Genomic DNA, 22,640 nt, shown 5'->3' on the forward strand with positions numbered 1-22,640 from the left:
AAATAACAGACATCATGTTATTGCATATTTGGACTCCATAAAATCACAAACATTTGGGTTGTATACAGATGTTTTATATTAAAGCAAATGATCTGCATGTGACAGAAAGCTAATCAACAATTTACATTTTTTTTATTTTATATTTCTTACATAGGCAGTTCCTGAATAAAAATTACAACTGTCCCAACCTTCACAAAACCTGGGATCAAACAAGCAATCTTTTGGCTAACGGCAAAGGGTTTTAACAGGCAGGCTACACCACTGATGGCTAGTATGCTGTGTGATTATACAAAATGAGCATCCGTTTCTACATACATCCTATATGTTGGTGTGTTTAACTCCAGCTCTGGAAGAACTGTTTGAAGAGGACAGATTCACGACCCTGAGGGAGAATTTCCACCTAAGGACATAAAGAAATGTGGATGACTGAAAGAAGAGGTCATAGTTTTTGTGCACAAAATGAAAATGAAACAAACCTGCGTTCTCATCCTGGGATAGTTCATTTCTGTAATAAACTCATCTGCCACCTTCATGGCAACTCTCTTCTCATCTAAATTGGCTCCGTTCCCTGTGCGTCAATAAAGTAAGGCAATGATTATAAAAGGTGTGATTTTACTACACACGCAGATGAACAAATACACGCAATCACCTTTCCAAACGTAAATCTTCCCATTAGAGCCATTGTCCAATATGAAGCAGTCATCTTTCTCCAGCAGCTCTTGAGCGAAAGGTCCCTTGTCACACAGTTTTGTCAAGGTCATTTGGCCTGTTGCGTTAGACACCTCAGAGAGAATCATTCAGACATTTATCTCCAATGTGAATTATTATTATCCCTAGAACATTCTTAGCCTTCAAACATCAACCAGGAAAGTGCAACTTTAATTGACCAATTTATTAATAGACGAACAGTTTGACTGAAACTAAAAGGTCATTTTGATGCCTGCACATTACACTGTAAAGGAGAGAGAGAACTGACTTTGTAAAGGCAAGCAGAATTAGAGATATCTGCTTCAGCATCTTCCTCTGTTGAGCTGTCTTTCAGAGCTGGGATTGGACCAAGTGCCTTTCAAATAAATTTGAGATGGTGTTAATAGTTCTAATATTTCTAATCCATTTATGAATGTTTGCATTGCATTGCATAATTTATATATATCATTTAGTAATGTTCACACTTTTTTAAAAGGTGGATTTTAAATTAAATTCAAATTAATTTTAGAATTTCTTAGTCTTTGGTTCTTTGTTTTGCCTTACCGGGATAGTTCACCCAAAAATGAAAATTATCCCATGACTAGGTGTATATGACACGGATAAAGATAAACACGAACACGAAGTTATATTAAAAAATATCATTGCTCTTCCAAAAAAGCACATCCATCCATCATAAAAGTAATCTATACGACTCCAGGTGGTTAAAGGTGAACTAAGTAACTTTTTTACCTTAACCGAACAGCTTCAGAGTCATTGGAATAGTTATATGACTTTTTTCGGGTTGAATGGTGGTCGTCTCGCACCCCCCAAGCGCCTGTGAGCCGAAAAACCACCCTTGCAACTTTGGGCCGGCGGGCCGCTGGCCTCAGCGTCAGGAAGTATTGCGTGATATCAGGTCTCGCGATGTAACTAATTGCTTTACGGCAAAAAAAATCGACTAAAATTCTGTCATTATTGCGCTCCCTCACACTGTTCAAACCCGAATGAAGAAGACATTTTAAAGAATGTACCATCTGCTTTGATGTCGTTGATCTACTAGCCTCTGGTATCTGAGAGTCGCCAACGAGTTTTTCGACAGTGTTGTCAAATATCTATTCCGAAGCTGTGGGGGGAGCTCTATGAAACCTGCGAGCAAAAAGCGAGACTACAGCGAAGAAATTCCCGAAACTGCATAGCCCTGCTTTAATAAAGGCCTTCTGAAGCAAAGTGATGGATTTTTGTAAGAAAAACATCCATATTTAAAACTTTATAGACTCAAATAACTATAGCTTCCGGCAGATGGCCTGCGCAAGCTGACTTACGCCAAATGAGAAACCCCTGACGCAATGTATGACGTAGGATGTAGGAGTAGCGTACGTTTAGGTGCCTCTCGCAGTTCAAACAAATAGGGCTGGGCAACAAACTCAAGCTCTTCTCTTGTATTGAAATCCTTCGATATTTTCCATTTACAAATTCTCATTTTAGACTTCTAATTCGTGCATCGGTTTTTTACTCTATCCTCTGCACTTCCATGTTTGTCAATACGTCATGTGTCGGGTCAGGAGTTACTCTTTTGCCATAAATCGATGCGTACGGCTGTCTGTCTGTCTGTTTTAAGTTTTAAATATGGGTATTTTTCTTACAAAACCACATCGCTTTGCTTCAGAAGGCCTTTATTAACCCCCTGGAGTCGTATGGATTACTTTTATGATGGATGGATGGATGCACTTTTTTGGACTTTAAATTCAGGACCGCCATTCAATGCCATTATAAAGCTTAATATAACTCTGATTGTGTTCGTCTGAAAGAAGATACTCATATACACCTAGGATAGCTTGAGGGTAAGTAAATGATGGGATAATTTTCATTTTTGGGTGAACTATCCCTTTAATGACAGCAGTACTTGAGCTGCATGAGCCTGAACCTGACGATCATGTTGTCCAACATGATTTGAGAATGATTCAAAGAGCATCTTCAATGGAATGGAGGTTTGTCACCTGAACCATCTCCAGTGTTTCCTCTCCCTCTGTCACATCAACGATGTGAGCTTTGCCATTCCTCTCTGTGTCTCTGATCAGCATTGCTATCTCACGCACCTTCTGTCGCTCAAACATGTTGGCTTTGGAACCGCTCCATGCGACTATAGTCTGAGCATAAACACATGATAATTGTGATATGTGATAATGATAACTAAATGATTGGCCATGATTAGCCAACTAAAATAATAAATAATGGCACCACATTTTTTTGGCCTACGCATAAACTTATACATACACACCTCTCCCAAGTCCAGTATGAAACAGTCGCCCTTGTTGAAGCTCCCCCAGCTAAGCTCCACCTCTCTTGCGCGGATGTTTTTCTTTCCTTTGACTTGGTACAGATGTGTAACAGGGCCAATCCTGGACTTGGCACTCTTGAACCCAGACTCCACCCCACCCTCCTGAGACAGAAAGAGAAACCAGTGAGTCCATACTTTCATAGTGGCGCAATCTTTGGACATACAGTACTGGTCAAAAGTTTGGGTTTCTTAAGATTTTTTTGATAGAAGTCTCTTATGCTTACTGCTGCATTTATTTGATCAAAAACACAGCAAAAACTGTAATATTGTGAAATATTATTACTAGTTAAAATAACTGTTTTCTCTTTGAAAATATTTTTAAATTTATTAAAATTTACTCCAGTTTTTTACTCCAGTTTTCAGAAATCAATCTAATAGGCAGATTTGGGGATCAAAAACATTTCTTATTGTTATCAATGTTAAAAACAGTTGTGCTGCTTAATCTTTTTTGAAACCATGATTTCTTTAAGGGTTCTTAAGGGAATAAAAATGTCAACGGCATTTATTTAAAAATACATTATTTGTAACATAAATCTCTGTAACACTTTTGATCCATTTAATACATAATTGCTGAATACATTTTTTTCTTACAGATTTGTTGTTTTTGTCCTGTTGTCCCTTTTCTCTCACCTTGTAGCTGACTCCTTTCGGGAAGAGTCCCATGAACTCAGGTGACTCATAGCCTTGCACCTGTCGATGTTGTACTGGCTCTCCTCCCAAGAAGCTGTCCAGTTGAGTGGCAAGCATGGCACAAGCACCCTGTTCATCCCGGGACGACTTCTCACCTTGATCAGAGGAGGGAATGCTAAAACTACAGGAACCTACTCATGCAAACATTTTTTCCCCTTCCTAGTTTACAAAAAAAAACATTTTACAGTTCTCAGCCTGCACCTACGTTAAAACAATGCTTTATATAAACTGCATCAGATGCATTTTCATTCATTCTACATTTAAAATGATACAAATAAACAGACACTACACACCCATCCACATGTGCAGGTCGCTTCCATCCTTTCCACGGTTGCTGAGCACAATGTACGCGTCTCCGTTGTAGAAGATTCCTCTCTGCGATGGATCAAGGAGCACAGCCTTCATCTTCTCCACCCTCCAGACCCACAGCCCTGGCTCTCTCACTTCATGGGTAAACTGGCTCTGTGCTGCCCGCAGATTAAGCATCCTGATGAGGGGGAGAGAAAGAGTGAAGAGTTTGTGTGTATGTGGAGGTCGGAAGCTGCCTTATGAGAAAGGCAACAAGTGAAGAGAGGAGGGGGTAAGATAAGAAAAGGGGGAATGAAGCGAGGAGAAGTGGATGAGAGAGAGAAAGAAGAGAACGTATGAGAAGAAAGAGCAATGGGAAAGAAGAAAATATCAGATATTAGTGAATAATGGATATTGTAGAAGCAATGCAACTGAAGCAGAGAACAGGATTAATGAGATATTTAAATACAGGATGAATGGAATTAGAGATATTAGAAAGCAAGAAAATGGTTTAGGGAAGGGGGAAATGATAATAAAAGAAACAGAAAATGGAAATTTGGAAATGCTGGGAGAGAAAGAGCAGCAGACAGGTATGATGGAGTTGGTCTGATCCAGACAGTAGAGGCGGGGAACCTTTAAGGTCAGGGGTCAGATATGGAAGCAGAGCATGGGATTGCATGCTCCATTAGAGATGCACAATGGGAAGGCTGGTGGGAGGTGAGAGCAGAGAGATCAAATATAATAGAGCTGTAAAATGAGATGCAATTGTCCCACACAAATAATTCATAAGGCCAACTGTTGCGCAGCCATACAAGACACACTGCTTACATACACCCAGCCACCCTCACCAAAGACAGATAGACAGATCAACAGAGCAGGTTCTCCCACAGTCAATGCATTTACCGTGATTACTTAAAGGGAACCTATTATGAAAAATTAACTTATATATTGTTTTTTATATTGTTAATTATGTTTCTACAGTGTGCAAACACAACCACCCTATTGTAGTAAAAATCCATCCACTCCGAATGTTATTTTCCCCATAAATCTGAAACAGTGTCTCAAAATGAGCCGTTTAGGAATGTGCTCCAATGTGATGTCACATTGGAACAGGCCCCACCCATGACTGGCACGGAGTCTGCCCTAATATCTTAGCTCCTCCCCTTAAGTGAGGTGTACAAAGTACAACATGTTTATCTCCTCACCAGAGCATTTAGCAGCAGCATTCAAGTAAGAAATGTATTATTATTAAAGCTACTAAAGTTATTCAATCAAGGGCATTAACTGTTTTTCTTTTGTTGTTTGATTCATTAACAGCATATACATAGGTATGGTATCAGAATGGAACCGGGCCCTCTAGGCCCTCAGAGGGGGCCTAAACTATTGTAAAAAAAATTATATTTACAAACTTTTAAATAATAGTTTAAAAACTTTTTTAATAAAAAATCATCAGTTTTTAATGTTATTTTAGGAATTTATAATTTGACAATAAACATCTAAAAAAAATTGAGGAAATAAACCCTTCAAATCTGCCTATTCAGTGTGAGTTGTGTTGTGTTGTGTTGTGTTGTGTTGTGTTGTGTTGTGTAGATGTCCGTTTTCTCCATATTAGGATTTTTCCGCCTAACGCTTTCAGTTCTATGATTGGTGGTCCAGCTGTGAAATTACAGAGGGTCAAGCCTTAGCAAGTCCGTGAGAGACGAATTTTAAATGACAGGAAAATTGACGAATCATATCGTCCCTCTTAATTGTTGGGGCTTGTTATCAGCAGCATTAATGAGGAGGACATTGTTGCTAATTAATTATCCATGCTGTTTTCAAGATTCAAGAGTTAATCGGCAAAGGAAGACCTACACCAGAGCTTAATTTTGTGCAGAAAGCCTTGTAAAGTTTTGTAAAGCATTTCAACCCCGGCAATTATAAGCGATACTCCTGGATGACAGCATCAACCAAGAAGCTAAAGCTTTACTGCTGGAATTATTTGCTGTTTAGGTAAGTTATTTAAAATAGGTTATGTGACTGATTTTACAATACTTTTGTAGCATACTGTACTGTAAATGACATTGCTTTCACTTTAATACACAGATCTAATATACACATGCAATTTCTTTACCCGCTGTTACGTTCACAGACATAAGACGTGAATGAGAACTTGGTTTAATACTTACGCGACGCGTCGTCTGACAACCAGTTTTCTGTGCGCATGCTTCAGATGTGTGCTCTCAGAAAACCCAACCTGATCTCACAGCAGTTTGTACGTATTTTACGAGGTGGCTAATTCATATCAATTCATACAACCTCACTTGTATGAATTTGTAAGATTTTTGCAAAATTGTACATATTTTACAAGTTGCCTAATTTATATGAATACGTACGAATGACCTACCTCTGACCTCGCCCCTAAACCTACCCATCACTGGGGTTTAGAATTTTTTTACGAATTGGTCGTGAGATAGCATTGGAAAACCATAGAAGTTTAAACTAATATGGCTTTAGAACGCATGCATGATAATAACTTTCATGATGATGATGATGAACTTCAATCGCGATAGAAATAATGATCAAAACCAAACAGATGTTTTGTTAGTTTTTGGCAGAGTATCCGAAGCAGGAGCTGTAAAGGCACAGGCTATTCTGAATAGGGGGTGGGGAGCAGCTCATTTGAATTTAAAGATACATGCATGATATAGCATGTTTTTGCTTCAACTGAAAAATGGCCATTTACAACATGGTATAATAAATAATCTGTGGGGCATTTTGAGCTGAAACTGCACATTCTGGGGACACCTGAGACTTCTTGACTACAAGACTACATCTTCTTCAAGACTTGTAGACTTGTCTACAAGACTTGTCTTTTTTCTTGTAAAAAAGAAGCATAATAGGTCCCCTTTAATGGCATTAAGCAGTCAGATGTGAGATCACAAACAGAAATAAACCACATGAGAGTGAGATGTCGTCCTTTGACTGTTCTCACATGATCTGAACATTTACCATCTCTACATAAACCATCTTGAGGATGAGATGACAATCTATGTTTCTTCTTGAATGATTATGAGTTTAAACTTGAGCTTGTGTAATGAAGCAGGTAGGGAGCGATTGCACGCATGATGTTTGCTGACACCTCCTTCTTTCACTTCCCTTTCTCTTCAAATCTAGTATAAATAGTATAACAGAACTCCAAAATAACTGTTCTTTCAACTTCACTAGTGCCATTTTTTCCAATTTAGCTGGGTTGTGCACTTCTGAGAACTAAATTGAAAATGCTTTTTTAAATTTCAGTTAAATTCCTGAATTTAAATCAAGGTAGCAAACAGGAGCAGGTCCTGATTTTGCCGTCAGACGCGTTTCTTGGACCAACATATTTTAGTCCCAACAAAATTTAGTCCCAACCATATCCCTACCCCTAAACCTATCCCTACCCATTACTTTTCCCTAAAATCAGATTGAAATGATAGGTGAAAAACACTGATGTAGAAGTACCTAACCCTGGTTGTAACCCTAAACTTGACACAAACTGTAAACTTGTCCCTCACATCTGATTGGTTGATTGGAATAAAGATGCTGATTCAGGAACATGTGCTTGGTGAAATCAGATTCTGCAAAATGGCTCATTGAATTGAGATTTAAATGTGAATTTACAGAATTAGAATAATTCATTTGACTTTTAACATTGTCATATTCTCAGACTCTCTGTAAAGAGTGTGTCATAATAATGACAGTTTTTTATTCTCATTTAAAGATATAAAAATTCCTACCTTGTAATAGTCTTGAAGTCAGTCAGTCCAGCTCCTGATAGCTCTTAAATGTAACAGCTGCCTGAACAATTGCCTCTACTGCATATACAGTTGACTGGCTTTGTGGCCAGGCACAGTTATTGGAAGACAAAAGCGTGTTAATGCTGCAGGGTATCAGCTCATCAGCATCTCACATCTGTTGGAAACACACTGTATATGCAAACACATCTCTTTTTACTACATAAGCAAAACATACTTTTAACTGGGTCATGCTCGTGTAATTTATGGAAAGAGTGAAAGAAAAAGGGCAAGAAGGGTAAAAAGTTATAAGAGAAAGTCACAAGGCCAATGTCTGAAAATGAACTCAAGCTCTATTTTTATCAAGAACTTCAGTATTTTATGATTCAACTCATCCACAAATGTCATGTGAGCTTTTATACACTACAGATCACGCTTAGGATTCACATCTGAGATCTGTCACCATAACAATGCGAAAGGCTGATTTCTCATTTATAATAGAGGTAGTTTCCATCATTATTCATTATTGCCTGTTAAATGGGTTTACACTGATGTTTTTAGAGAGAGTTTTGACAGGTCTCTTTTTACCGACACAAGCAAAACAACGTTTACATGGAAATGTAGTCTGTTTATGGCATTTACTGTAAGTAAGAGGTTAAGAAAGTGTGTAATGAAAGAACCACCAGGATTCATATCTCTCTGATAATCTGTAATCATCTGGACCGGGTTCTGTATCTACAAAAAAAAAAATTATCCTGAAAGACCTGGGGCCTATATCATGATGGTATTGTAGTTCAACATACTCATGGTTAGAGGATTAGTTTCAAGATGACAAAACCAAACCAATCCAATCAGGCTTTGTTGGTACCATGGATCATGGATCACGTTGGATCATCAACTTTCTCTGTCAACTTCATGGGCTGCATCCGAAATCACATACTTCCCTATAGTTGGTGAAAAACAGTATGTGACAAAAGAAGTATGTCCAAATTCACAGTACTCATGAAAGAGTAGGCAAAAACTACCTGGATGACCTACTTTTCCCAGCGAGATTCTGAAGTGTGCATACTTAATCCCATGAGGTCACGGGAGAGGATTTGTGAATGACAGTGTAGCGACGCAACAGATGATAGGTCACATGACAATGACAGCATGGCGAATGTAGTACGTCAGATTACATTCATTTTTCTCTTTTCTTTCTTTTTTTTGGAACTGCGAAGATTTCATTGCATTGGCTTTCCATGTACACTTCAACAGAAGGACAGAAAACTCCTGGGTTTAATTACAAATATACAAATTGTGTTTCAAAGATGAACACACAGGTTTGGTCATACAGGTTTGGAATGATATTAGGGTGAGTAAATGATGACAGAATAAAATAATTTGGGTGAACTAACCCTTTAAATTATGCAATATACAGAAACAAGAAAAATATACCAACTTGTTACATGTCATTGACAGAGACAAGAGGTTTCAGAAATGAACAGAGTGACATTTGATGACAACTCTCTCATCAAATACCTCAGGTTATGCCCACCATGCCTTTTTACTGTTTCAATTCCAATAAGATATTTTAATATCTTAATATTATTGTAATTATTTTAATGATATTTTAATGGGTGCCATAGGTGAGAATTAGACCTTGCTGACAATATGTGTTTTGTCAAGATTAGAAAAGGTTTTGATCATAAATTATGACACATAACGACGCCCAAAAGGGTAGGAGCCCGTTTCTATGGTAACGCAACATCCAATTTCAAAATGGTTTTCACAGGATGAATTCTGAGTGAGAAAAATAATATGTTAAGGTACTTGCACACTCGCCCGAAATTTTCGCACGTTAAAAAATAAATACGACCTCACGTGTGTCAAACTTTCGTCCGTCATATTTTTTTTTTGGATCGGGTTCGATTTTCTGCGGTTTTCGAATCCGTAGCAAGTATTTTGAGAGGCGTTTTGACAATTCACAGCCGAATGACGAATACGAAAAAACGAATGCGAAAGTTTCGGACTCAGTGTGCAAGGACCTTTAAGCTTAAATTTTTCACCTTTTCTGGTCTGTGCCCCAGAATGCTTCCCACATCCATCTTAAAAAGTTACATAAAAATGTTTTACATAATTGTTTATTATTTAGAAAGTTGTATTAAATTATATTTTGAAAGAACGATTTTGGCACAATGGCGCCCCCTCCTGTTAGATTTTTGCGTCACTATTGGGCACTGTGGCCACAGTCGAGATTAATCCAGTCAGTTCCTGTCCCAACGTGAACGCGCCCTGCTCTGTTGACGTCACGGCTGCAGCTGTTCGGTGTGAATGTAATTTTACAAGAGGATTCGGCATTTCGACGGAACGACCTCGATGTAACGTCGAAATTGACGGATTGGTGTTAGTTTTGAAAGCATACGGTTCAGTTTCGGTCAGATGTGGAACGACGTATAACGGAAGACGTTTGTTAGCTTTCACGGCTAAGCTTTTGTCGACGAGCTAGAATTGGGTAACGTTAACTGTTTTCCGTATCGTACAACCTTGGGTATGTCAAAACAACTCAACTGGTCAACTTCTTCGTAATTAAACATATAAACGGAATTAAAATTGATAACTAATGCTGTTGCTTGATGTTATTTAGACTGTAGTGGAAAATGGTTTCGATTTGTCGTAGTTTCGCATTAACGTTGAAAACGGAAGAGGCTGTTTGACTTAACTTTGATGTGTTTTAGTATTCAATATAACCTTGCATCGATTATTTTAAAACTGTAGTTGTTTTATATGTGTAATGTTACCAATTAAACGTGTTGTTACATTTGTTTCTAATTACCCTTCTGAATGTGAAACTCACGGCCTTGTCTGCCCAGAGACACGCGTTCATGTAGGCCAAAGAATGTGGTGTCGTCGACCTAGTCTAAATTCGTTTGAGTCCTGTATAATAAAACCAAGGACCATGCTTTGTTTTAGTATTTTATATGAAGCTGCTAAAAACCCTGCATTTTAAGTTGCATTTTATTCATTCGGTCTTTATGTCCCTGGAACATGACTGACAGGGCGAAAGTATCATGGGATTAAAACGCATTTAGTAGTTTAATTCATTGTAGTTTGGTCTGTAAAAATATCGAGTGTGTAGTATGTACCTTTTGATGATTTAAATTCCAGAAAGATTGGCATGTAATACACATGCTGAGATTGATTACTTGACAGCGCTAGATTTGTTATTCAAAGAATAATGCTGGAACTTGTTGGCATTATACTACTAGTCTTATTTTTACATTGATTTTACAAGCCTCAGTAAAAATATTTTAGTTTTCCCCTTTATTTTGCTGTTTTTATGCCAGTCTTATTCTGTCATTAGTGTACATAAACTGGAAGTGTAATATTTCTGTTTTTTTTCCCCCACTGAAGATAGGTGAAAAGCTGAAAAATGGTAAGACCGCACTCAGGATCTCCTCGTTCCAAACACAGGTAGTACATTGCTGTAGATGTGATATTTATATTTTATATACTATTTAATTCCGATATGTCTACCTAATTATCAATATAATGGTGACTCAATTTCACATTTGTTTCTCATACAGGCCTTTCTCTGACAACAACAGAAGCATGAATCACGAAGGGCGATTTGGCCCCCCTTCAAGAAGCCAGAGAGGTTTCAGAGGACCTCCTGGAAAAGCCCCACCAAGTTGGAGAGATAACAACAGTACCGGACCACAGTCATACCCCAAAAGGCCCTCGCTCATGGGTGAACGCAGAGAGCGACCACACGGACAGTGGATGCAGAACCAGGATCACTTCCATCCTTATCCCGGCTCACAGGATTCACAGCGGGGCCGCAGGAGGCCTTCTCCACCCCGCTCAAGCCGACCTCCCCCAGTCCAGCACAGACAGTCCCCTCATGGTCCTATGCATGGACCGCCTAGCCACAGAGCACCACTCTTCCATGGAAATCACCCTAGCCACACATCTCCATCTCGCCATTTCCATGGCCCTCCATCAGAAAGGCGGGTTCCTTCACCGCATAGTTCCTTCAGGGGTCCCCAGCGACGCCCAAGCCCTCAGGAGCATGACAGGAGCTGGTGCCCTGCACCTCGCGACAGGCCCTTTGGCCGACCAGCACTTGGTGGCCACCACTGGAATGGCCGAGGAGGTTATCCTCACCCTCCTGGTGGCGATTCAAGGCTCTCCGGCCCACCCCATAGAAAACCCAGAGAGTTTCATGGAAGGAGTTCATATCCAGAGAGGTACAAGAATGAAGCTGTGAAGGCTGGGTAAAGTAAATATACGGTTATGTGTTAGATTGCAAAGTCCAGTACACTGCAGGGTGGTGAGAGTAAATCCCAGCTTCCTTCAGCTTTCTGTCAGTGTAAAGTACCACAGGATCTAATGATAAAGCTCATAAAGTGAAAGTCTGTCTGGAGAAATTGTAAAACAATTTGAGGCTTTTTCACCTTTAAGTTTTACTGGCACAGAAGTTATGGCATTCAGCAGCCTGGGGCTGGATCTAAATTGATAAAAATTTAAGAGCTTCCACACAGCTCAAGCAGCACAAACTGGCATTATAACCCACATGTTTGTATTGTTTGTAATGGATATGTAGGTGGTCTGCAGAGAGAGATCAACGTGGGCCGCATGGAGAGGTTGGAAGAGAGTCTCGGCGCCCCAGCATGGAATGGGCACACGGAAGAGGGGGAAGTCCACACTCTCGGCCCCCTTACAGATCACCGGCACGAAGACTAGGCCCACCCCCATCTGGCTTCTCGCTCAGACCTTATCCACCTCTGCGACCTCAGGAAAGGCCCATTGGGCGGCCATTCAAGAGGAAGAGTGAAGATTTCAGGCGTCCGCCGTCATCAAGTGGTTTTGAGCATGGGCCGCCAAAGCGTTTCCGCAGGGAATTATCAGTGAGACCTCTTCCTCTCAGGGGCTTCCGTGGTCGTGGTCTGTCCCTCAATGATAAGAGTCGACTGCTAAAAGCGCGAAATTTTAGAGCAGAGTCAGTGGCCCGGTTCAAACTGCCCCCACCAAGAATCTCGGACAGACTCCAGAAACCCAAGCCTCAGACAGCTCCAAAGAATGGCAAAGATTCTTCAGGAGTGCCACCACGCAAGATACCGCTCAAAAAGATGCCGTCATCCAGAGAGTCATCCCCCAACACAGACTCCAAGACCGCAGAGCCTGAGAGGGACTCCGAAACAAAGGTGGAATCCCGTCGCTCTGTGAGCGCACACAGGTATGGTATTACCCCTCACACTGTGGCAATGGGCGCGTGATGTTTAGAAGGTCAAGCTTCCTGTTTTTCAATGGCACAACTTTCATCAAAGGGGTATCACCTTGTCAGATGAGATGGATGAGGAGAGAAAAAAGAAAATCGTGCCTGTTTTCCTCATTTTTGTCAACAGTATGATGTTAAACCTGTCGTTGTCCAGAATACCTCTGTGCTTGTCAAGAGAATATGAGATAAGTCTGAGCAAGTGGTCTTTCAAAAGTTTCACAATTGCAGTCCTTTTTGTTCCAAAAGTCAAATGCCATGTGTCCCACAATGATGCATCCAGATCGACTTTAACCCAGAAGAGATGTTTAAAATGTCTTCCAGGGAGGGAAATGATTTTTAAGCCGTAATCTGTAAGTGTTTGCAGAAGGATGGTCTGTCCTGTTATACCTACAATGCTCTGCCTCAATATGCAACTAACTGCAGTAACATAAGCAAAATTCTATATCTCATGGCTACGTCTCATGGACATGGGATAGGATGTCTTGGAAAATGGAAACATGAAGGACATTTTCAATGGAGAAAAAACAGGCAAGCTCTATTTTGGAAGTTATGACATTAAGACGCTGTTGATGTATCACGAGAAGTTGTTCCCTAAGAAGAATTTAGATGATTGGCTGGATGAAGAAACAGATGAGTGGAAACCAGATTTGCAAGAAGAAAAAGAACTCCATTGAACGAGTCACCATGTACCATCCCTTAATAGAATAATGTAAGATTTGGTCTGCATCTAATCCCATGATCATGGTCAAAGAATAAAACTCATCTCCAATAACCCCAGAAGTTCCTTGAAACTGCACCTGAAAAGAGGCCTCGTCGTGTGAGAACTACTATAAGAAGGAAGTCTTGCGTGCACTTTCTTCCATGACAGATCAGTGAGATGGGAACAAAATGGATGTTCTCCCCTGCCACATCCCTCCTCCATAACTGCAGTTCTCTGTTGGTATTTATGAAAGATTTATGCCCTTAAATGCCTTTATATACTTGGCATTGCAGCATTGACATTGACAAGCAGGGATCACATGTTACTCCACATCCAAACCACTGACTGAAATGGCAGCAAGTCGGAGTTGTACTGAAGTTAAAAACCTGATCCATATATGCCTAATGAAACATGCTTACCAAAATGCCAACCAGTAATTTGTAGTGATCCTCATTAGTTCTGCAACTGAAGTTCTGCAACTGAAGAATTGTCCAAGTAATTTTAAATGCCTACCTGTTAAGTGAAGATGAAAATGCACATGGAAGAGGTTGATGAATGTCTTTCCACAGACCATGTAGTTTGAAGGTTTTGCAAGACAACTGGCCAACAAATTCTTGAGAAATCAGTCCAGCATTCGGAAGATCCTTTCATCGAAACGTTACCTCAATGTCACTGCAGAATCCAGAGCTGCAAACCAGCTTTTATATCATGAAATATGTTTTCCAGCAAGAAGTGTTCTACAAATACATCTAATCCAGTATGAAAGGATAGGTTAAGAGGAATGTATCCGGCATGTCAAGTCTGGATGAAAAGGAAGTGCTCATCTGCCAATCTGTTAACTTTTTGGAGCGTAACATGATTCCTACACGGCGTTCTTCAGGCCACTCATTCAGTCTGCCAATATCTGTTATTCACATTAGCGAAAGGAAGGCTGCTAAATGTCAAGGTGAATCAGGGAAAATTAATCTACCAATTCAAACTGAAGCATGGAGATGATGGGCTTGCTTTGCTGTAAGTACCCATGTAGTAATCCATCATTGGTCCTTCTGCATTTGCAACAATACAATTGGGTTCTTGAGGACTGTGAATGTTTAAGTAATTTAGTTTGAAATGCAACATTTTCCCTCCTCAGTTCACAAGGCACAAGTTTATTACACTTTGAAATCAGATAACATTTGTGCATGCCTTCTGCTTTCTCTGAATATTTGATGATGCCGTTTAATATGACATTTTATTCCATGCTTAAGCATCCAGATGATATGGATCACTTGTTCACATGCCTCGTTGACTTTCTTTTCAGCTCCTCACCAATAGACAGGCGGCTTTCACGTGACCTTGTTGTGGTTTCCCATTGGGAGGCAGGGCACAAACCCAGTACTAGTTCTAAGAACAATGCACCTTGGAGGAATAAGGCACCCAAGAACAAGTCTGGTAAAAGTCTGACACTAATTATTATTTGTTTACTAAATTATTTGCAAATAATTTATGCTGTTGCAATATGCTAGTATCAAATCTCTGCATGCAAGTTCTAAATGTTCTTCCTCTCCCAGAGGAATCAGAATCTCATGGAAATTTAACACTGAATGAACGCTTCACCAAGCTACAAAGTCCTACAAGTTCTTCACAGGAACAGAAAGAAAGACGGTAAATTAACTTTATTTTTGGGGGATGGTTAAATTATTTTCAGTTTAAAACAGAAAACTTTTTATGCATTTTGGCTATTTGTTTACACAACAACTGTTTTGGTGGCCTGAAAACAGGTTTCAAAGTGGAGGTTTTTGAAAATTATGCGTTATTGTCTCAGTGTAAACTACAAAAACGCAAATTTGTGAAAACAGTGACCTCATGCGCATGCTTATGTGTTGTCTATAGGCGTGTAGTTTCTTTATAAAGTGACATTAACACTACTTACCTGGCATGCATAGTACAGCGTTTGAGTCGGGTTTTTTTCTCCAGTTTTTAGTACGTCTTAAACGTACCCTTAGTCGTTTACAGCTGCTAAACTGTAACAAATGTGCTAAATGCAACCTTCTACATTATTATTCTTATTATTTTTTAGGTCTTCTAGAAGTCCAGAAAAAACCCTGAGGAAGCCTGCTTCATTTCAGGTAATGAAATTCTTAAAATGTAGATTTCAAAATCTTGTTCTCATCAAGGGTGCTTTGGAAGTGAAAGCATTTCTTGTTTTACTCTAGTTTTAAATCACTCTCTGATTCTTCCTTGTTAGTCATTTTTGTTATAGGTATTTGTAGTAGGGATGCACCGATACCACTTTTTTTCAGACCAAGTACAAGTACTTACATTTGGGTACTTGCCGATACCAAGTACCGATATGAGTACTTAATAATACCATACAGTTCTTCTAACAATGTTTTATTTTCATCACATGTTTTTCACTTTCTGACTGTAACAAAGTAAATATACAACTTGTATAATCAAATTGCTTGTTAAATGAGCTATTCTCACCTGTCACCCCTCCTCTTGACAATTTAGCAGAGCATAGTTTGCAGTCTGCTCTACTTTTATCATCATCGCTTGTATTAAAATATCTCCAAACGGCTGACATTACTCCTCTGACTACCTGCTCAACTGACGAGAGGTTAGGCTAATGTCTCGTTGCCATAAGGGGCCGTTCACATATCGCATTTTTTAAAAATGTAGGAAAAATGCACACAAAATCGTTTTCAAATGTAGGCACGCGGCAAACACGCTCATAATAGAAGCTTTTTTAGTGTTTTTTCCAGGCGCGCCTATGTTCATGGTTGCATAGCAACGACAGATGCCACGGGAGCGCAAGCGCTTGTGGAAAAGAGAAAGCAGTGCGGCTGCGCTTTTTCATTTGTTTTTAGAAGCGATATGTGAACGGCACCTTAAAGTGGTATCGTGTGCGGTTGTATCGGGGTAGTTTTGAGTACATGAGCACAGTATCGGACCGACACCCGAGTACAGGTATCGGTGCATTTCTAATTTGTAGTGAGACATTGTTCTTCTTTACTTAGAGACCTAATTTCCGCTCAACTGTTGGAGTGAAGAGGGGACCAGCTCCTGATGGAGTTCTTAGGAAACCCTTAATGGTAAGTGATACTTGCTGGTATCAGTCTTAGTTCCAACGCTGAATAATAACTATAATGCATGATTAATTGTGTAGTCTTTGTAGTAGGCTTGATTTGAATCATTTTAGCTTATGTGGTGTTTCCATCCACATTCCAAATAAATCCAAAATATTTTTTTTGTGTTCCCTAAGGGCTCTTTAATTCCAAGACCACCCTTCAATCAGAAGCCGGTCTTCAAAAAGAGTCAAAGTATCATGTCAAAGTACAAGAACTTGCAGACGTTGCGGCATAAAGTACCCCACCAGCGTCAAGCCACTAGCTATCGTCGATGGTAAACCAGAATGGTGAGTTGTATATTGCACACACAAATTAATTTGAATTTGTGTTCTTTACTGTACTGTCAAATCTTCAGCCATTTAACTTGTATTGTATCCAAAATTTCATCAGCTAATGTACTTTGTATTTTCAATGTTATTTTTTAGATTGCATGTGCCGAGGCAAGTCGTCTACTGTAGAGACTCTCTACGGAGTTCCCCAACACCCTCACCTTTCCTTATCTCCTGCTGTACAACTGTTTGGTTTAATCTCTGTAAAAACGGCAAAGATCACCAAAGTCTTTTTTTTTTCTTCTATAGCATTGTTTTTTGGAGTTTTTTCCATTTTCTTTGGTGTGCTTTAGAGATAAAGGTATTTAATTCTGTGCGTTAGTTCTTTTATAGTTTCAAAAACAAAGATTAATGTTACATTTTTGTAATGTACCTTTAACCTGTACAAAAGCTCTCTTTGCCATAATTTTGTGAAAATGATTTGGTTAGGATTATTTTTTCCCACATGTAGTTAACTTTATACATCAGTGTCTAAATAGCTGCTTTTTGAAAGTGACTGTTAAAAGACTCTTATCATGTGAAATGATCCATGTAGAATGCTTGGAGTAGCTTTCATTTGATAAAACCGCCCGAAGGGTTTGTTTGATTAGTTGAGCTCCATGTGTTGATATTATGACTTCCCTGAAAAGTTTTGTTTGTGTAGCTCAAAACCCATATGTACATTCTTTATAATCAGACACTTTGAATAAAAATGGAATTGTCAGACGTGTCGAGTTGTGTAAAGCAAAATACTAATTTTTATGAGTTCAGATATTTAAAAGGATTTCCTTACTCCATGAATATACACAAATTTTAGACAAATTAATTCTGTGACTTGGGTCTTTGAAAGTGTTTGAATTGTCAGGTCACAAATAGTGATTCATTTATATCCTCCTCATTCATGTGATCTAGCCATGATGTCTCAACAGTTATCCGTTCTTTCCCACCTGTGTATTTCAGTCATCCAATAGTCTAATAATAGTGATTTTCTTGCAGCAATGTTTTAATACAGGCGAGTCTGATTCTGTTCCTACATAACTACTTTCCTACGGAGTTCAGTGCCAACCCTGCTCCAAACACCAATCTGTGATTACCAAGGCTGCATCTGAAATTACATTCTTCCCTACTATATAGAATTTACAGTACTCATAAAAGTAAGAAGTATCCAGATGACCTACAACTTCCAGTGAGATACTGAAGTATGCATACAATGGACACTTGACTATCCCTTGAGGCCATGGGAGAGGATTTACGAATGGCAGTGAAGTGACACAAATACACTGGTAGGTCACATGAAAATGACAGCATAGCGAATGTAGTACGTCCAGGATACATTCATACCACACACTCTCATGCATGCTCTATAAAACATACTTTTTTTTTAGTGGCCATGAACTTGTTACTTATTCAAAATAAGTACCTATTCAAGAGTATGCTATATCGGACGCAGCAAAAGTGTTCCTGAAGATTTTATTTATCTGGTTCAGGTTTGATCAGAGTTGGAGCTGAACTGTGCAGGGATGTCAATTTTGAGGAACAGGATTGGGCATCCCTGTCTTTGGTCAAAGTTATATATATATATTCTTAAAGGTTACATACAACATACTGTTAACTTTAACATCTTGACCTTCATAAGTATAATTTCTATTGATCTTAAAGGAAAAATGTTTTTTTCAACACAATTATTGTTTTTAATAAACTATTTAAGACGCCTTAGTGACACTGGAAGGTAATTCTGATAAGACCTTGATATCCTTAAATTCTGAAATCTCTACATAGTTTCTTTTAAGTCTATTTTTTTATTTGCATGGTGCTTTTTATTATAAACATTGTTTAAAAGCAGCTTTACAAATAATGTTTATTATACATTAATGCGTAGTTGTCCAAATTTGGCAATAGAGTAGTTTACATACGGAAATTATATAAACAATCAAGCAGTTGAGATTTGCTGTACTTGAAATATTGTTTTATATGAGTTTATGTATGTAGATAAATCTGGCTATATTTATAGTCGTTGCAAGTTGAAGTTATTCATTCATAATGAGGTGATGTGGCAGTCTGTAAGGTTTTAGATGTAATAACAGGCCTATTTACTATTAGGAGTATCACTGCCATAGATAAACAACAGGGTTTAGGATTTTAGTTATAGGTCTCTTGCCCACCCACATTTAAAAGAGAAACAAAATCTGAAATTACATCAAAATTAAGGAAAAAAACTAAACCTAACCAAAAACCATTCTTGAAACGCATATTTTTTCTCATAACATAATCATGTCAGGAAATTTATACTGGTCTTCATCATCGTCTTTCTCACTGGGGAACTAAGGTACAATTCTTTATGCTGCTTTGAAACAACTTGTATTGTGAAATACCACACAAGTAAACTGATACCAGCAGCATTCACAACATCCAAACTACTTATTGAAAAACAGCTTTAATATATCTCTGTAAATTGTATATAATAGTACAGTAACCATTAAGAACCAACAGCCATGATACAGTCTTTTAATCTGGTTATGGATGCAATTATTAATTCCAATTGCTTAATGACTGTGTTTTCAGTTTTACCAACTATTAGTGCAGTTAGGATCTTAACTAGCTGGTTCTGGGGCATTCAGTACAGGTGAATCCAAAAGCATCATCCGTCATTTTCCAATTCTCATTTAAGTTAAGCCTCAGCTTCTTTCAGGACATTGTCTTTCTGCTGGAAGTAGTCTCTGAACCAGGCGATATGCTCCTGTTTCTGTTGAACCGTGAGGTGGTGATTCTTCGCGAGGCCAGTAATTACAAGCTCCATGAAGTGCCTGACTGGACCCTGCCGGGGGAACGATTCATCAAGGTGCTTCTCCAAAAACACATGCTCATGGAAGGGCACACTTGCCTCATCCTCCAGCCCTGAAAAAGTGGCATGTGCCGAAAAATAAGATTATGTACAGGATTAAAAACAGGAAGAAGATTGCAACCTATTCCTGCATTGGAACTCACCAGCCTCATTGTTGATTGGATATTGCCAAAGTTTGCCCTCTTTGGTCCACTGGATCATCTCCTCAAAGCCATTCCGAGGCGTCTGATTTGCAGCTTGGACAATTTGATTAGCTAGATCAATGTCCCAAAGGGTGGGGCCTAACATTCAAAGCAAGGCACAGGACAGAGTAAATAAATACACTTAGTTTCACCCGAAGATACTCAAATATGCGAGTTCAGATGTGTTAATAATGCCATAAAACTTCTCCTTACCCAGATCTGACAATGAGTCTTGCTCCGCACCTGCATTGAAGATGTTCAGCCTCTTACTAGTGAAAGGACTCTTCCTTTAAAAACAAAACAATGCACATGGTTAGTGGAAAATGTATTGTATTCAAAAATATAATTTCAGGGAAGCGTTTTTTTTTTACCTTGTTCGAACTGCACCAAGTTCACCAGTGATACCTCTGTCTTGAGTATATCCCTGTCCGTCCTCGTCAAAACGAATCTGGCTGCTAGGCCTGGCATTTGATCTGCCATTCTGCTTTTTTCCAACTTTCATATCAGCAATTATGTCTCTGAAAGAGAAAAAGGACAAATAATGGTTCCGTCATGTAACACTTTATTTCCTATTTGACTCTTTCATACATTTAAATTTCAATATCCATACAATATCAACAAATGAAATCTTACTTTCACAAAATCATGTGTTTTATTAAAAACACATGAATCAATTAAAGTTGTGATGTAACAGAAGGAGCGACAGATTTTTTTTTTCCTATTGTGATGACATTTTTGGCCGGTGACTTCTAGGTTCTATCCATTGGCTGTCGATTGGATGGAGGCAGATCAAAATGCGAGATTGCAGTTGATATTAAGAAAGGGGCGGAGTTTAAGCTGACAAAACGATTGGAGAAGACCGACGGCAACATGTCACCAGAGAGAGGTCTGTCATTTCACCAGAAGATCGAGTTATGGACATTTTGATTAAAAATTACAAGCTCAAAAAGAAGAAACGTAATTAATCATAAATGAAGCGTTCATAATAAGGTGCATTTATAAAAATAAAAAAAAAGATAGGATGAATTTCCATTTTAATGCGACTTTAAGACAAGCAACATCTGAAACGAGCCCTACCCTATGTTCTGTCCATCGGCTCTCTGGGTGTCAGGTATGGCTTCATGTTTCCTCAGCTGCTGAAGGAGCTCTGACTCCGCCTGACGGCTGTTTGGCAGTGTAGATGCAGCGGCAGAGGCTGCAGCAACCAGTGTTGGATTCAAAGTCTCACTAAAATACAAGCAAAAACAGAAAAATGCTGCCACTCTCACTTCAGAGTTGATATTTTTTGCTAGTCTGAAACTAAAAATATAAAATGTATTAAATATATAACCATAATTTATAAATCTTAATCATATGATTTAGCTCTTTGTATGTATGGAAGTGCTTTTATCACAGGTATTTATTTTTGTGCCAGCATTACATATTTATGAATTATGCTTGTATGCATGTATGATGTATGCATGTATAACTCACCGCTGTTGTGAAACCTCAGCTGTTGCATGCTGGAACATGCTTTGTACGCTTTCCATGGGCTTTGGGTCGGGCCTGTCACTGATTCTTGGAATCTTTGGGGGTCTTATTTTACGTATGGTTGTGACATCCACCTTCATTGCCCCCAGCAGCTCCAAAAGACTCTCCTTCCCAGTTTTTGTCTTGTCAAACTTTTCGCTGTCCTCAAGTTTAACCACAGGTTCAGTCTCTAACTGTGATGTCAACGTTGCATTTGAAATGTTATTGCCCTCATTAATTTTTGTGTTCTTCTGTCCATCATTGTTAACCTCAGCATTAGCCTTATTCTCTTCTGGTCTCTTTTCATTGTCTTCTGACAGTGATGTGGAGCTCTCTTTATTTTCACTGAAAAAGATGCTACTGGTTCCCAATAACCTTGCTCTACCCATGGCCCTAAAATAAGAAAGAAAAAATCTGATGAAATGAGTGCTCACATTACTTTTTATTTTTATTTTTTATTATTGAAAAATATTGAATTTGAAAAACAAACAAAAACACTTTGGTTAAACAACCAAATAATAAAGCTATAATCAGTAACACAATCAACATGGGAATGGAAAATTGAGCATGTTGATCAAGTCGTCTTTTATTTATATCTGAGATATTTCTATTTGAGATTGAGATTTTGAAATGACACACAAACACCAGTCAATCTGATCAGACCTGTCACCTCTCAGTGTCATCTTTAACTTACCAGATAACAGGAGCAAAACGCTCCTTCTCTTTACATTTTGTGGATGGTAGTCGTGTATTCTGCGTATGAATTAATCCATTTCGGACCTGATATACATTTAATAATCTTTTATACATGATTGCCCCTCTCATAAGACCTCAATGTCGTCCATGCACGTTTCCCTGTGCAGCACAATCAACCGTCCGGCAAGGCGCCCGAGACGTATAAAAGTTCCGGGTGTCTTTTTGCGTCCAGTAAAGTAAATGTATTGCTCATTTGCCACTTTTTTACAGTGTTCAAA

The 22,640-nt window shown here is 38.9% G+C and overlaps 3 protein-coding genes across 4 annotated transcripts; 1 reads left to right on the top strand and 2 right to left on the bottom strand.

Moving 5' to 3' along the window:
* Window positions 1-52: 52 nt before the first annotated feature.
* Window positions 53-7,895, bottom strand: capga (capping protein (actin filament), gelsolin-like a). Its single transcript, XM_084115093.1, has 9 exons — window positions 7,759-7,895; window positions 4,009-4,202; window positions 3,656-3,810; window positions 2,966-3,127; window positions 2,685-2,834; window positions 977-1,063; window positions 650-782; window positions 477-568; window positions 53-400 (listed from the first exon to the last, which is right to left on the bottom strand). Exons 2-9 carry the CDS (start codon window positions 4,199-4,201, stop codon window positions 335-337), a joined length of 1,038 nt encoding a protein of 345 aa, XP_083971219.1. The 5' UTR covers window position 4,202; window positions 7,759-7,895; the 3' UTR covers window positions 53-334.
* A 2,108-nt stretch (window positions 7,896-10,003) lies between these two features.
* Window positions 10,004-17,857, top strand: LOC311082898 (uncharacterized protein). Of its 2 annotated transcripts, none has more exons than XM_084114078.1 (10): window positions 10,004-10,249; window positions 11,149-11,208; window positions 11,322-11,984; window positions 12,341-12,973; window positions 15,016-15,146; window positions 15,266-15,359; window positions 15,775-15,823; window positions 16,715-16,789; window positions 16,960-17,112; window positions 17,251-17,857. In XM_084114078.1, the coding sequence occupies exons 2-9, from the start codon at window positions 11,168-11,170 to the stop codon at window positions 17,101-17,103; spliced, it is 1,830 nt and encodes a 609-aa protein (XP_083970204.1). In that variant the 5' UTR covers window positions 10,004-10,249; window positions 11,149-11,167; the 3' UTR covers window positions 17,104-17,112; window positions 17,251-17,857. The 2 variants fall into 2 exon arrangements, with proteins under 2 accessions (XP_083970204.1, XP_083970205.1); XM_084114079.1 differs by having other exon boundaries at window positions 10,009-10,285.
* Window positions 17,858-19,455: 1,598 nt separating this feature from the next.
* mrps31 (mitochondrial ribosomal protein S31) lies at window positions 19,456-22,545 on the bottom strand. Its single transcript, XM_084114509.1, has 7 exons — window positions 22,361-22,545; window positions 21,631-22,059; window positions 21,235-21,384; window positions 20,529-20,675; window positions 20,371-20,444; window positions 20,119-20,256; window positions 19,456-20,028 (listed from the first exon to the last, which is right to left on the bottom strand). Exons 1-7 carry the CDS (start codon window positions 22,489-22,491, stop codon window positions 19,802-19,804), a joined length of 1,296 nt encoding a protein of 431 aa, XP_083970635.1. The 5' UTR covers window positions 22,492-22,545; the 3' UTR covers window positions 19,456-19,801.
* Window positions 22,546-22,640: the final 95 nt, after the last annotated feature.

This window comes from Abramis brama (genome assembly GCF_963993115.1).
Source record: "Abramis brama genome assembly, chromosome: 5".
Lineage (NCBI taxonomy): Eukaryota > Metazoa > Chordata > Actinopteri > Cypriniformes > Leuciscidae > Abramis > Abramis brama.

Coding starts and splice junctions, on each gene's coding strand:
- capga (XM_084115093.1), bottom strand. CDS start 4,201: ATGCTTAATCTGCGGGCAGCACAGAGCCAGTTTACCCATGAAGTGAGA. Junction 3,811..4,008: donor CGACCTGCACATGTGGATGG/GTGTGTAGTGTC, acceptor CCTCTGATCAAG/GTGAGAAGTCGTCCCGGGAT. Junction 1,064..2,684: donor AAACACTGGAGATGGTTCAG/GTGACAAACCTC, acceptor TTTATTTGAAAG/GCACTTGGTCCAATCCCAGC.
- LOC311082898 (XM_084114078.1), top strand. CDS start 11,168: ATGGTAAGACCGCACTCAGGATCTCCTCGTTCCAAACACAG. Junction 11,209..11,321: donor TCTCCTCGTTCCAAACACAG/GTAGTACATTGC, acceptor TTTCTCATACAG/GCCTTTCTCTGACAACAACA. Junction 11,985..12,340: donor AGGAGTTCATATCCAGAGAG/GTACAAGAATGA, acceptor ATGGATATGTAG/GTGGTCTGCAGAGAGAGATC.
- mrps31 (XM_084114509.1), bottom strand. CDS start 22,491: ATGAGAGGGGCAATCATGTATAAAAGATTATTAAATGTATATCAGGTC. Junction 22,060..22,360: donor CGTTTTGCTCCTGTTATCTG/GTAAGTTAAAGA, acceptor TTCTTATTTTAG/GGCCATGGGTAGAGCAAGGT. Junction 20,676..21,234: donor GCCGATGGACAGAACATAGG/GTAGGGCTCGTT, acceptor TTTCTCTTTCAG/AGACATAATTGCTGATATGA.